This window comes from Python bivittatus, unplaced genomic scaffold, assembly GCF_059951505.1.
Source record: "Python bivittatus isolate LINGU-HERP-01145 unplaced genomic scaffold, Pbiv_v1 ctg000270_np1212, whole genome shotgun sequence".
Lineage (NCBI taxonomy): Eukaryota > Metazoa > Chordata > Lepidosauria > Squamata > Pythonidae > Python > Python bivittatus.
The window spans coordinates 1,817,280-1,831,177 of NW_028277050.1; the positions used below are offsets into that span (position 1 = coordinate 1,817,280).

At 42.9% G+C, this 13,898-nt stretch overlaps 1 protein-coding gene across 1 annotated transcript; it reads left to right on the plus strand.

Moving 5' to 3' along the window:
* The first annotated feature begins 991 nt into the window (after positions 1–991).
* On the plus strand, positions 992–11,981 carry LAG3 (lymphocyte activating 3). Its single transcript, XM_025165118.2, has 8 exons — positions 992–1,171; positions 1,459–1,594; positions 1,734–1,960; positions 2,518–2,775; positions 3,012–3,305; positions 6,488–6,775; positions 10,061–10,176; positions 10,375–11,981. Exons 1-8 carry the CDS (start codon positions 1,117–1,119, stop codon positions 10,477–10,479), a joined length of 1,479 nt encoding a protein of 492 aa, XP_025020886.1. The 5' UTR covers positions 992–1,116; the 3' UTR covers positions 10,480–11,981.
* Positions 11,982–13,898: the final 1,917 nt, after the last annotated feature.

Here is a 13,898-nt window from a genome sequence, read left to right on the forward strand (position 1 = left end):
TTTTATACCATGGGTTCCCCCTCTCTGATGCACATTCTAAAATAGCCAGGGAAGAAATTCCTTCTTGAGGAATAATTCTCTGAATGCTCCGTCATGTTTGCAAAGTGAACAAATGCATGAGTTTTGGCAAATCAGTTAATGACACAGAATTACCCCATCACTAGGCAAACGTGTCATGGGCCAGGAAGAGGTGGCAGTAGCACAGTTGTCTCCTGGCCATTTCTTCTGAGCCCTGCTCCCCCTAGTAGGGTCAGTGCAATTAATTCCTTGTGATAAATGCAGGAAGAAGTGGGATAAATCATGTATAGCTCTTATGAAAAATATCAGCTTTTTTTTCTGCATCCAATTTCTTCTTTGGCTTTGAGGAATATCTACAAATGAGCTAGTAGTATAGATTATGCTTGTTTATCTACCAGCCTGAAATCAAATGTTCCTTTGAAACCAATTTTGTCAACTTTTAATGGTCCTAGACATTTCAGTTGGAGGGACACCACGTGCCCCTTGCTACAGGCAGCAAATTGGGGGGGGGGGTAGGTTTCGTTTCTGTGTTAAATAATATCTGTGTTTATGAAGCACTTTGAATATCATGAATTTTATTATTGTTGTTGTTATTATTATTATTATTACTATTATTATTTCAAAGAAAAAGAAAAGGTCATAAAGGAGAAAAGTACAACACTTCAAAGAAAAACACACCAAGGGTACTTCCTGAGAAATTAGCTCTCTCTCTCTCTCTCTATATATATATATATATTTTCCACTGCAAGCAAAAACAATAGTTAATGAGTGGACAGAATGAGAAAGAAACAGTTTCCATTCTAGGGTGCTTTCAGAACACCACTCTGTCTTCCTGCACATGTTTTTGTTTTTTGCTTTTTTTTTTTTTTAATTGGGTTTAATTTCTCGGCTGTGACGTTCACTTCGGTGCTGTCAGGAAACCAACAGCCCACCTGCAATATAAGGGCAATCCTTAGTCTTCTTTGATCAGAGATTCACCTTTGCTACCTTAGTCTGACTCTCTTGTGTACACCAGATCCATCCTCCCACATTCAGAGCCACGCTAATTGGCAAGAGAGTACGGAGGCTGGAGGACTGGCCCTCCTCTCTGATGCCACAATGACTGTAGTCTTGCTTTTCTGCACCACGGTCCTCATTCTGCAGGTGACCAATGGTAAGACAGTGCAGGTAGATTTCTTTCTTTACGGTGGAGGTGGGGGAAGAAGATCTGCAGTAATTGTTTATGTTTTGCATCCTTTGTTTGCATTTGAGCCCTTGCTGCCTAATACGTGATTCTCTCTAGCTGTATTCCCTGTTTTAAAACCACGGATCGTCCCCTTCCAAGCCTTCTTTCAGCCTCCTCTATCCTGGTTAGGCTGAGAGGTGAGCTATATTCATAGCATCCTTTTCTGGCTTTGGATCAATATCTTCTTGCAGCCAGAAATATTCTTTGTTCAACAGGAGAGAAGTACAGGGTGTGGGGTGAGGAAGGCACACGAGTGATGCTTCCCTGCCATCTGAGTCATCAGAAGCTGAAGGACAACTTGAGGCAGCTATACAAAGGACTAGAGGTTCACTGGGTGCGTCATGGAGGCAGGTAAGGCAGGATGACCCAGGTCTATCAACATTGGAATGGAGGGCTGAGTGGGTCAGTGGGACTTCTATTTTATTTTCCACTTTTCCCTTTTCCTTGCTACCAGCCACTCATCCAGCACAATTTTTTTCTTTGTGACCAGTGCTTCCATGAAACGTCATTTGGTGCTCAAGGTGAAGTCCAGTGGGCTTAAGAGTCTGGGCCATTCCATGATGCACCGAGTAACTGTCTGGGACACTGGCTTTCTTAAGGGGAATTTTTCACTCCAGATTGAGCCATTGCTGAAGGAAGATGCAGGAACCTATGAGGCATGCGTGAGACACGGAAGTGAGGAATGGCACTGCCAGTTGGAGCTTGGTGTGGTGTCAGGTAGGTGGATTGGATAGCTGCCAAAGATAAAAATAACTGACCCTTTCAAAGAGGTACAGAGACTCTCACAAGAACAAAGGTGGAATCTGGAGCTAGCTGGATTCTTTAAAAAGCTTGGCTTCATTGCTAAGCAAGGAGCAATTCTGAAGCTGCATGCATTTATGGGATTTAATGTTTCAGCATTCCAAAATGATTCATTTCCCCCACTTAACAGAAGTAGTAAAGTACTTAAGACTGTTATACACCAATGCTTATAAAGAAAGCCACTGGACTAAACTAAGGAGGACGTGAAAGTCCCCACCATCTTACCTTGTTGCTCCCTATTATTTTAAGCATTTTTTTCCCTGTAAGGCATATTCATTTAACAGTATCAAAACTTGAGAGTGCTTCAAAAAATCATGGTTCCCTTCTCTCCTCATCCACTCCCTCCATATCACAAAAACAAGAGGTCTTCTGAACAAGGCAGATATGTAAATTAATATGTGCAACCTTCCCGTAGGCTAGGGATCACAGTGTGTCATATGAATATTAGTATACAGTTTTCCTTTTCTTAACAGTCATTGCTCACCCTTCTCGTCCTCTAATTGAGTCTGAAACTATCAGGTTGAACTGCAACTCCACTCACCCAGGAAATCCCACCAACACCCTCTGGTTCCACAGAGGTGTCCTCATTCACACCTCCTACCGGCTTCATCCTATGGGCCAAACTCTGCTTATCTCAGGGTCACTCAGTAGTGACACTGGGCCCTGGGTCTGTGAACTTACCTTTGCAGATGGGCAGAGAATTGCTGCCACATACAACCTGCAAGTCATAGGTAAGACCAACCTCTTCATCTCACCTTTCGTCACATAAATTGCCTCACCTTGGGTGGGGTGGTGGTGGTGGAGAACCAGCATGAGTAAAAACATGCTTCTCTCTCTCTCTCATTCTTAGTATCCTTGATGAGTCAGAAAGGGCATTGTGCACTGAATTCCAGCTAATACTCCTTTTTGCACTCTCTGGTGACCCACTGCTAAATGTTAAGTGCTCTTTTTAATATCTTCTCTCTAGGATTTGCTGAGCAAGCCTCCTCTGTCATCTATACAGCAGTTGGATCTGACGCTCATCTGCCCTGTGTCCTGAATTCCAATCCCATGCACTATGGAATTTCAAGGATGGCTATCCGCTGGAGGTACATGGTAGGGAGAGAACTGAAGGCGAAACCCACCCTCAGTTATGAAAACCATCAGGATTTCACTCTTCATCTCCCTGCTGTTGGATTAGATGATGTAGGCCAGTATCGTTGTGAGATCACCATCCAAGGCATTACCATCATTGAAAATGTCACCCTGGCAGCGATGGCAGGTGAGGAAGGAACCTGTAGCAGACCCTTTCCCTCCCTTAAGGGATTTTTCCTGAACGTTAAAGGAACATAACCCACCCCCACCTCCCAGCACCACCAAAAAAGTTTGGCTGGTCAGCACAATTATCTTATGAGGAGGGAGCATGGACCACCAGAATATTTATCACTTGGGAATAATTGAATGGGGTGTCTTCTAGGTGCATTGAATTACAACTCCTACCATACCCAGGTATTGGCCAGGTTACCTGAAAAGGGGGAACTGATGGCCAATGTATCCAGAGAGCAATAGGTTGGGGAAGCAGATCAAAATACATGTAGGCACAAACTCACCTAAGCAGTCAGAATAGCCCATAGAACAAGGCTCTTAACCTTTCTGTCTCATGGACTACTCTGAGGGTTGGGTGAAACCTACAGACCCCTTCTCAGAAAGATGTATTTAAGTGCATAAAATAAAACACAATTATGGAAGGAAACCAATTATGCTCAAATAGTTACAAAAGATTTTAAAAATAACGAATATGTAATGTAGTAATATATGTGCTTCTTTATTAATCCATTAAATCAATAACATGATAATATCCTTTTTAAGGTATAATCATTTTAGATAGTTGGATTTATTGAAATTAACAAATGTTTTTGGAGTCCACAGGCAATAAATTACTTTATTGCCTAAATACATTATTGAATGACAAGCTAAATTTTAGTTGGAGGTTAGTGAAAATACATTTATCATCTTTTTTTCCATCCAGATTCATAGACCCCCTGAAATCTATCCACAGACTCCATGTGAATAACCTCTGCTATAGAGTTATAGCTTCCATTAAAGTTTTTAAATGCTTGTACTGCTCATCTGAGAAAGAAAATCCAAGACTGATATTCTATGGTTACTTATCTGAGACTCAGCCACATTGAGTGGAAACAATGATTTATATTTGGTGGTACTGGGAGCTCTTGGGGGGCAAGCTTGATGTTGTATTGTTTGCCCACTCCTCTGAGTTCTTGCCTCACCCACCCCTCATCCCTGCACTGGGAGCTTTCAGTACTGTAGATTTCATAGCTATGATTCTTTGTACGCAATTTCTAGTTGGTTTCACAATCCCTGTTAAGAGATGCCTGACTTGATTTTTTTCTGCTTCTGAGAAAATAAGTTTTGAGGAAGGACTTGAGAGAGAAAGAAGTCTGGGCATAGAATATAAATATGGCTTAAGGGACATTAAAGGAAGAAAAGGTGTTGAATGTTTGTATTTATTTTGTACCATTGAGTCAGTGTTGGACTAGTTTCTGCAGAAGTTGCCTTCTTCTTAGGGGTGACAGAGAGAATGACTGACCCAAAGTCACCCAGCTTGCTTTGTGCCTAAGGTGAGACTAGAACTCATGGTCTCCTGGTTTCTAGCCTGGTTCCTTAACCACTATACCAGACTGGTTCTCATTCAATATTCTCCAGCTTCCTAAAAACAGTTGAGGATGTTGGAAATGGACAACCAATGGAATACTGCAGTGATGATACAGGTTCAAGTGCATCCTCACTCATGACAGTTCACATGTAACTTTGGGCCAGTCATTCTCTACCAGGCTTATAAGGCTGGGGAAGAAACTCTATACCCAGAGGACTTTTGTTGAAAATGCCCTTCATTAGTCTCCACAGAGTGAATAATTGGCAAGTGCAGTGCGCTAAAGAGAGCATCCAAACTAGATTTTATTTGACAATCATCCTGGTATACAATGAAGCACACATGCCATTAGATTTCCAGATCCTAGGCCTTATATTGTTTTGTGTGTTATAAGACGTATCTTGAATTCAGCTCAATAACAAACTTTTGTATTAATCCTTTAACCATTGTTAAATAATTTTGTTGGGTAGATCTGATTTTAAAAAGAAAAAAGAGCATTTATTTATAGAAACATGTATATACTGTCTACTTCCTTGGACAAAAGGTAATTTACAGTCTACATATACTGTAATGTTGTATGTTACAACACTGTTTAACAAAAAAAAAGTGATCAAGTAAGTTCACTGTAGTAAATTTACTGTATTATTGCATATAATACTAAAGTACAGAAATTAAAACAGATTGCTCAGCATGACTTTTATGTAGGAAAAATGATGCAATAATATTCTAATATCATGTTGCTATAACATTAATTCTAGTATTGTACTGCATGCAATAGTGCTAGTATAAAAATAGTTTTAAAAACTTTGGTTTTGGGGAGTAGTCACAAAGTGGTACAGTATTTTTAAAATCTTGGGAGAAAGAGTCTTGCTCCACCTTAAAAAACATCTGACATATTTATTATAGCATTCATTAATTAGCACACACTTCATTAGATGCAAAAAATGTATCGAGATAGGAATACCATACACCTATATTTTGTTGAGCAATATAATAGTAACCACAGAAATCAAAGAGAAATTAAAGAGAGCTGCAGACACCAAAATAATGGCCATTCACAAAACATCTGGTGTATGCAAGATGCAGATATTCCTGCACTGCTGTACTGACTGGTATTGCATTTTTGGAATTGTCTTAAAAAAAACAAGCATACTAGAGATGTTTTATCAATGTTTTAAAATATTAAAATAAAACAAAACAATAGTCTTAAAAGGGTGCCATCTGCAAAGATTATGGCAGCGGTTTCTGCCCTGTATCACTCACGGAACTGCCTGCAATGGTCCTTTCTGCTGGGCCCTACCCGCTGGTGCTAGGAGGCTCTCTTGGAACCCTGTGGCAAAGCTGCTAGCCCATGGGGTCTCACAGGGTTCCCACTGCCTCCCAGATTATTGAAAATGTTCATGGTATTATCGGGGAGGTCATCTAGGGCTTTGGAGGTGGGTGTCACCAGTATGCTGTGGTGTACCATCCAACTTAAGGAAGACAAAATACAATTAGGCTGGATAGGATGAAATTAAATCCAGAGAGCCAGTGAGGTGTAGTAGCTATGGAGTTGGGCTAGGACTGAAGAGACCCAGTTCTAATCTATCCTTAGCTACAGAAGCTCATTGTGTGACTTTAAACCAGTCATCCTCTCTCAACCCAACCTAAGGTTGTTGAGGTGTGGGAATAATTGGAGGAGGGAATGCTTTATACAGATCCAGGTCACAGTGCTGCAATTTGATTAACTTAAATCATCGTGGCAGGAGGAAGGTGAGGACATTGGTGACTTCTGTTTCCTTCCTTTCCTTCAGTCATTCCCAGCACTGTTGGGCCAAGAATTGCTGAAGGTTCTCACTTGCTCCTCAACTGTAACCTCAGCTACTATAAAGGAAAAGAGCATTTTCAGTGGAAGCGGCTGGACTTGCAATCCACCAACAGCTCGCAGTCTGAGTCTGTCTCCATGAGGCCTGAGATCCTGAAACGGGGCCCAGTCCTGGAATTCCCCCAGGTGTCACCAAGGGATGCGGGTATCTGGGAATGCAGTGCCCATGGTCCTGAGGGGAAGCTGGGATCGGTGCAGTATCACCTGGAAATTACAGGTATTCTTTGCCTCTTTACATTTAATTGTTGAAATGTCTATTTCACTCTAAATTTCATGGATCACAACAGCTCACATCCTTAAGTTTAACAAGAAAAATGGTAAAAACTTCAGAATATTTGTATAAGGTCAACAGATCTTATGAAACAGATCAACAAAACAGATCAGCAAAAGCTTGGAGAAATTAGAAAGCTCTTCTGGTATTTGAAAGATATTAGAATGCATTCCAAGAACTTGTCTGGGCACAGCATTCAAAGGGCAGAACACCAGTAACCCCCACCCCCTCCACCAGCTGCCCTGATTCAGATGGCAAGAAGACTGAAAGATCTCCTATGCGGCTCTGAAACCATAGAAAGGCACAAGTGACACACGACAGCATCCAGGTACCTTAGCCTTTGCCACCAAGCGCTTAGAGGGCAAAACGGTGAACTGGGCTTGAAGACAAACTAGAACACAGTGCAGTGGGCCAAGCACCAGCAGAACAAGATCATGTTGCCCAGTTCCAATCGCCATTCTCACAACCTGCTTCTGAACTAACACAGTTTCCAAGTTACCTCCAGAGGCAGGCTCAGATCTACCGCCCTGCAATCGTCTGATCCAGACGACGTGAGGGCAGGCTACCCGTGACCCGACAGAGAAAGTCTACTGCAAGGCTTCCAACGGTGGGGTCGTGAGCGAATTGGAAAGAGGGCGGGGAGGGGTCGTCGTGCATTTGGCTAGGCGCGCAGACACGAGCGTCTGTTCAGGCGGGAGCGTGATCGGGCCGGGCTCCAGCCGCGAGCCGCTGACGTCACCCCGCCACCCGCAGGCAGGGCGCGCTCATTTCCTCGCTCGCCCCCGGGGCTCGTTCGCAACCTTTCTCCGCAGGAAGGCTCCGAGGTTTTTCCCCAACCCGGCTAGGAGAAGGCGCCGCCGCGGCAGGTTAAGGAGGAGGGCGAGCCTGGCTGCCCGGCGGAGGGGAGGAGAGAGGGAGAGAAGGCGGCCACCGTCGCCGCCACCGCCCCACTCGGCTCTTTCTGCTCGCGGGAGCCGCGGACGCCCTGGCTGAGAGGGGCAGAAGCAACGGCGGCAGCGCCCCTGCCCGCCACAAAGGGAGGAGCGAGGTGGGGCATCGCCCCAGCGCTGGGTGGGCGCTGCCGCGTTCCCACGTACGGCGGACGTAAATGGCGCGGTCTGCCTGCCTGCCTGCCTGCCTGCCTGCCTGCCTCTCTTCGGGCGCTCCTTCACCCCCCCCCGCCCGAGCAAAGGAGAGCGGGGAAGAGGACCGAAGAGCGGCGCTGTTTGTTTTTTCCCCCTTCGCGCGTTTCATGCTTGGGCTTTGGGCCAGCGGAGCCCTTGTGCGAAGCGGGAGGAGAGAAATCGAGCGCTCATTTCCTTTTTGGGCGGGGACGGGGGGCAGTTCTGTCCTCTTGGACGTTGGAGCTCCCTTTTGAAGGATGGTCTCTCTGCAATCAGTGGGCTGCCTTCAGCCCTTCTGACTGGCATCCCTCACCCTTGGTCAGCCTGGCTAAAACTGTCGGGGGTTGCAGTTCAGCAGCATCTGGTGGCCCGAGATTGTAGATGACAATGTCATTATTAAAATTAGGTGATCCATTTACTTCTTGCACAACTCAAACCCCAATGAAACCATTATTTTTGTTTGGGGGGAGGAAGTGTCACACACATTCCTGTCTCATTTTAGGGGGTCACAGCATTGCAGTTTGAGAACCCCGGCTCCATCCCAGGGTGGGAAGACGACATACTACACTACTAGAGATGGTTCCAACAACGGGCCCAAACAGCAACTTGAGAGAGAGAGTGTTGTCCCAAATAGGCTGAACACCATTTACTCAGCAGACACCTCCAATGTACTTGGTTCAAGCCATAGTTGGTTACACGGTCCGTTAACTGCTCAAGACAGTTTTTATAGGTGGTTTTCCTTGCATTCGATTTAAGAGGAAGGGGTGGGTGTCATCTGATTATTAATTGCATATCATTTCAAATCTCTGGGTGATCTCGCTCAGACATTTGATGTAGAGACTGAAAAGTACAGATAGGCTAAACCTTGTGGGGCCTCAGTAAAGCTATGGGCTTCTAGATTGGAATGGTGGCATCATAAAATTCAGATAGTCTACTCCAGTGTTTCTCAACCTTAGCAACTTTAAGATGAGAGGACTTCAACTCCCAGAATTCCCCAGCTAGCATGCTGGCTGGGGAATCCTGGGAGTTGAAGTCCACACATCTTAAAGTTGGCAAGGTTGAGAAACACTGGTCTACTCAGAAAAGTATGATGATTAAAGGGATTGAAAGCTTCAGAGAGGCCCAGAAGGATTAACCAGTCTCTCAGCATTCATAAAGGCAACCAAAGCAGGCGTAAAGGATGCCTGGAATGGATCCAGATAATTTTGTGATCAGGAACCCCAATTTGCATTTGGGGGTATTAAAGAGCATAACTATGGTGATAAAGCTGCTATAGTGTTTGTGACTGAGAGTTCCACCCTATTCTCTTAATTTACCAGGTGGAGGCTTAAAATTATTTGATTGTATTTCTTACTTCATTTTTTAAAATCAAGGGGATGGGGGAATTAGTGAGGTGGCTCCCTTATTTTTTACTTCCTTTTATTCTCTCTTTTATTTTGTTTTATATATTTTTAATGTATCTTACTGTTTTTAGCTTTGTTGTATGCTGCCCAGAGTTGCCTGTGGTGAGATGGGTGGCTATATAAATTGATTTAATAAATAATAAATAAATAAATACAATCTGTGCAATATGGTGGGATTTGTTGCTAAGTAAATAGGAGACAGAACTTTTATCTTGACACACATGGTGCTTCCCAATTCCTTCTGTGTTTTATTGTTTAATCCAACCAAGCATTATGAGCGCTGCCATCTGATTAAAAAAAATAACTTTGCTCTCACTAGTATACTGTTTATTTACTTCCTACAATGTGTATGCTGTTCAGTTCTGAATGGCTTTGTTTACATCTCCTCCATAAGCTGCCATTTTGCTACAGACATCAGATAATTGATTTTCCATGTGATATGCATGCATAATGACCCCGCTATATTGTTTTAACTGCCCAGGTTTTATAGTGCTTCCGTTTTTAGAAAGTTGGCCAAAGATGATAGTTGAATGGAAAAATTAGCCTGTCAACTTTGAGGATCCATGGCTGCTTCATGCAACTCTCTTTTAATTGTTCTCTGTCTCGAGCTAAGCTAAAGATTGATTTTTGAGTTAGCCATTTTCTGATCCTCTCTGATTTTTTTCCCCATTGTGGCTTTATTTAGTTGTGGTTTTGTTTTGCAGCCAGTCCCCAGATTGCCAGCTTGCCGCCAGTCCCAACTGAGATAATATTTGGTCTGTTACTCTTTCTCCTTGTTGTTTTACTCTCCATCATAGCCTTGATCTACCTGAGACGAAGGGTAAGTCACAACCCCTCTCCCTTTTCTTCTTAATTTTCGGTGGGAAACCAATCATCTGAAAACAACTTGATTAAAATGCAGTGAACATAATAGAGTTTCTTGTAATTACCCTTTTTCCCTGAAGAACAACTGATAAAGTTGTTACTAGAACAGAAGACAGAATGTAACTACAATTTCTTCTACCACTATTAATTTTAGATGTGTTCCCTGAACTTCCAAGCATTGGATAGAATTGTGGATGCTTTGCCAGAGAAAGGAGAAAAGAATGGAGGCCAGCAGAAGATTCTGCAGTTGGAATGCTAAAGGAAAAGAAGGAAGAACATCATTTATATGAGAACTGCCAGGACTGGCCAAACAAAACCTATGAGTAGATTTCTGTTGGTTTAGGACAAGGGTCAGTAAGCCTACTGTTTCTTAAACTGTGAGATAGATCCTCCTTGAAAATGTGAAACTTGGATATACAATAGTCCATTGAGGGAGAGGATGTGCAACCAATTTCTTCACAGAAATCAAATTTAAAAGATCCTCAGTTATGCCTGCTGGATTTTGCAGAGATGATTGCTCCCTCTTTACTTCCACCATTCCAGACTGATTTGGGATAACTGCTTGGTATTCCCCTATATGTTTTTTTCCCCCTTTTGTGCAAGCTTAGGAGGGTCAGAAAAGTCTTGTTCATTTCCGTCCCTTTCCCAAGGCTATTGTTGGATTAATGTCCTGATCTACAGATTTTCACACAAAACAGTAGTTTGCAATACAATAATTGCATGCCAAGATACGACCATACATGTTCTGCTGGGGTATGGATGGTTAGTGCAGAATTCAGAGATCCAGGAAGTAGAAAAAAACTGGTAAAATGCCGTTTGTTTAGGTATCTATCAGTTGCAGAGGTGATGATAGCTCCCTGTATATTTAAACGTTTTTACTTCAACCTTTTCACTCTTTAAGCCAATCTCTCTGTGTGGTAGCAAGTACTACCTTCTTGGCATATTTAGGTGCAGTTTGGATAGTTTTTACAGGCTAGAGAGAATAGAAGCCTCTTGATTCCATATATTACTGCATACATTTGTTCAGCTTGTTCTTCCTTAGTGAATAATATCACTTTTATAATAATGCTATTATGGCTTTTAAATACGTTACATGTATTAGTATTGTTACAAAACTATAAAAAATTAATCGAGCAAACCTTTAGCCTCTGAATTCTTTACAGGTAGTCCTTGCTTAGTGACTGCCTCAGACAGTGACCATTTGCAGTTACATTTGCAGTGACCATTTGCATTTGTGACCAATGCCCGCATTTACCTCCTTTGCAGGTCTGTAAATCAAAGGAAAGCTGAAGTAAGATTGTAAGCACAGTTGTGGTCATGTGATTTTTCAGTTAGCGACCACTTTGCTTAACAACCGAGTTGCCAGTCCCAATTGGGGTTGCTAAACAAGGAGTACCTGTATTAGTAGCACCAGCCAGATCTGCTTTACAAAAATCTGCTCTCTTCTCATTTACTTGTTTCTTTATTGCTATACCTCACAAATGATCTAGTGAAAAGCATTGTACAGGGAAATCTTCTGAGTGAAGAAAGCTGGAAGAAGGGGACCCAGTGAGGATGGAGCATGGTCAGTGGACCATAGAAAGCTGGCTGAGTATTGGCAGGGGTGGAATGCTGAATGGTGCTCATGAATGGAAAACAGTGGAGAAAAGGAATTAAATTTAGTAGCTGGAACATTAAACAGCACCATTTCTTTGCAGAACCCACTTGTTATTCTCCCGTTTGTAATCCACAGTTCTATAAGCAGAAATAATTATCTTTGAAAGCTCACCTCTTTCAATAAAGTAATTTCGTTTAGGACTTCAAAGGCTCATCTTTTAAAACAATTAAATTAAAAATAAAATAAATAATTAAAAGGCAAATGATAATTCATGATAAACCTCAACATTCTAAATCCATGTTCAAATCCCACCAGCTGTCTGATGGGCTGGGGAAACTGTGTAATAAAGTAGGCAAAGTGGGAGGGCCCACTCATACAGGTGGCCCGGTTTTGAGGGAATGTGTTCCCTTGCTTTACCTCTGGCTTAATGCTGGTTCGAAAGATGCTCCCCAATGAGCTGTTGGGCAGGATGGTGTAGCAGGGTGGTAAAGTGGGAGAGCTGGCGCTCTGAAAACCCAGTGGCTCCATGCTGAGAGAGGCAGGCTCGACAAAGCCAGCCCTCCCACGTTATTGCACAGCTCCCCCAACCCGCTGAACAACTGGTGGGTGGGCTTATTTTAGTGTAAGTTTAGTCCTTTTTCAAAACCCCACATGCTTGCAGTCTTGTGAAAGTGCAGTGTCTTGAAAGAGCACGAAAACCCTGCTCAAAGCCTAGCAGCTCCCCCGCCCCACTGAATAGCTACTGTACAGCAATGGCTGAAGATTTCTCCCAGAAGGAGAAAAAGGAACAAGATTGACAGTGCAAAAGACCTGAGGGGAGGGACCAGTTTCACCACACCAGTCTGAAGTGGCCAATGGGCACTAGGCTGGTCCCATTCATTCTACGTGAGCTAGTTATAGAGCACCTCAACTGTTGACTACCTATTTACCCCTCCCTCCCTCCATCCATTTATCTGGAAGTTTGCTAAAGTGACACTGCCATCTAGAGTCTACAAAGAAAACAGCAAAAAAAACCCAGATTTATTTATTTATTTATTTATTTATGACCAATCTCAGGTCCTTTCAAGATTTTAATATATTTGCATAAAACATGTTTATATATTACAGAATACAGTTTTCCTCCAATACTGATGTTCATGAGTTTATCCCTTTTTCTTCTTACAACACACCTTTGATTTCAAGACTGTATGCATGAGCAGCAGAAATAGAACCACTACCACATGGGGGACTTTTCTGTCTTAATTCAATCTCAAGGGAGGCTTTGGCTTTGAGTGAAAGAGCTTTGCACAGTGCTTATGGCTGCTCCTTGGGGGCGGGGGTTAATTTTATATATGTATATATGTATGTGTGTATGTATATGTATATAAATAAAGCAGGGAACAACCAAATCAACGTTTAAGCATAACACATGCAACACTTTTGAAAGCAAAAACGAGGCAGCATGCGTGAATAGCTGGTTCGAAAGATGCTCCCCAAAGAGCTGTTGGGCAGGATGGTGTAGCGGGGTGGTAAAGTGGGAGAGCTGGCGCTCTGAAAACCCAGTGGCTCCATGCTGAGAGAGGCAGGCTCGACAGAGCCAGCCCTCCCACGTTATTGCACAGTTCCCCCAACCCGCTGAACAACTGGTGGGTGGGTGCGTGCACCTGCAACTCTCTCCAAGGTCAACCAACGGCTGACCCAAGGATTCAAAACCTCTCTCCCCAGATCTTCCCAGTTTCTGAGAGTAAACTAAGGATTCCATTCTGGATCATTTCCTAGCACACTCGTTACATTCTGTTACGGTAGTTTCCCAGCTTGTTATTCAACAACTGTGAAATATGACCTAGACCTTTTTTTATGATCTTACTAAAATTTATCTTGAATCTCCTAAGAGCTAAAACCCTTTCTCACTGGGCCAGTTGGGAATGTTTACAATTAACTGACTTTTCAAGGGGCAGTCTACATAATTTCATGTTTTAAATGAAAAGAACTTTTTTGTTTTTAATCGTTTGGGCATCAGATCATGAGCTGCCTAGGGTTATCTTATGTAAGACAGGTGGCCATGTATGTTTCTAGACAAACCAACACACGAGCTGAGGTAG

Excerpts from the sequence above, each read along its gene's own strand:
- LAG3 (XM_025165118.2), top strand. The coding sequence starts at position 1,117 with ATGACTGTAGTCTTGCTTTTCTGCACCACGGTCCTCATTCTGCAGGTG. Across the intron at positions 1,172-1,458 it reads CATTCTGCAGGTGACCAATG|GAGAGAAGTACAGGGTGTGG; the intron begins GTAAGACAGTGC and ends TTTGTTCAACAG. Across the intron at positions 2,776-3,011 it reads ATACAACCTGCAAGTCATAG|GATTTGCTGAGCAAGCCTCC; the intron begins GTAAGACCAACC and ends TCTTCTCTCTAG.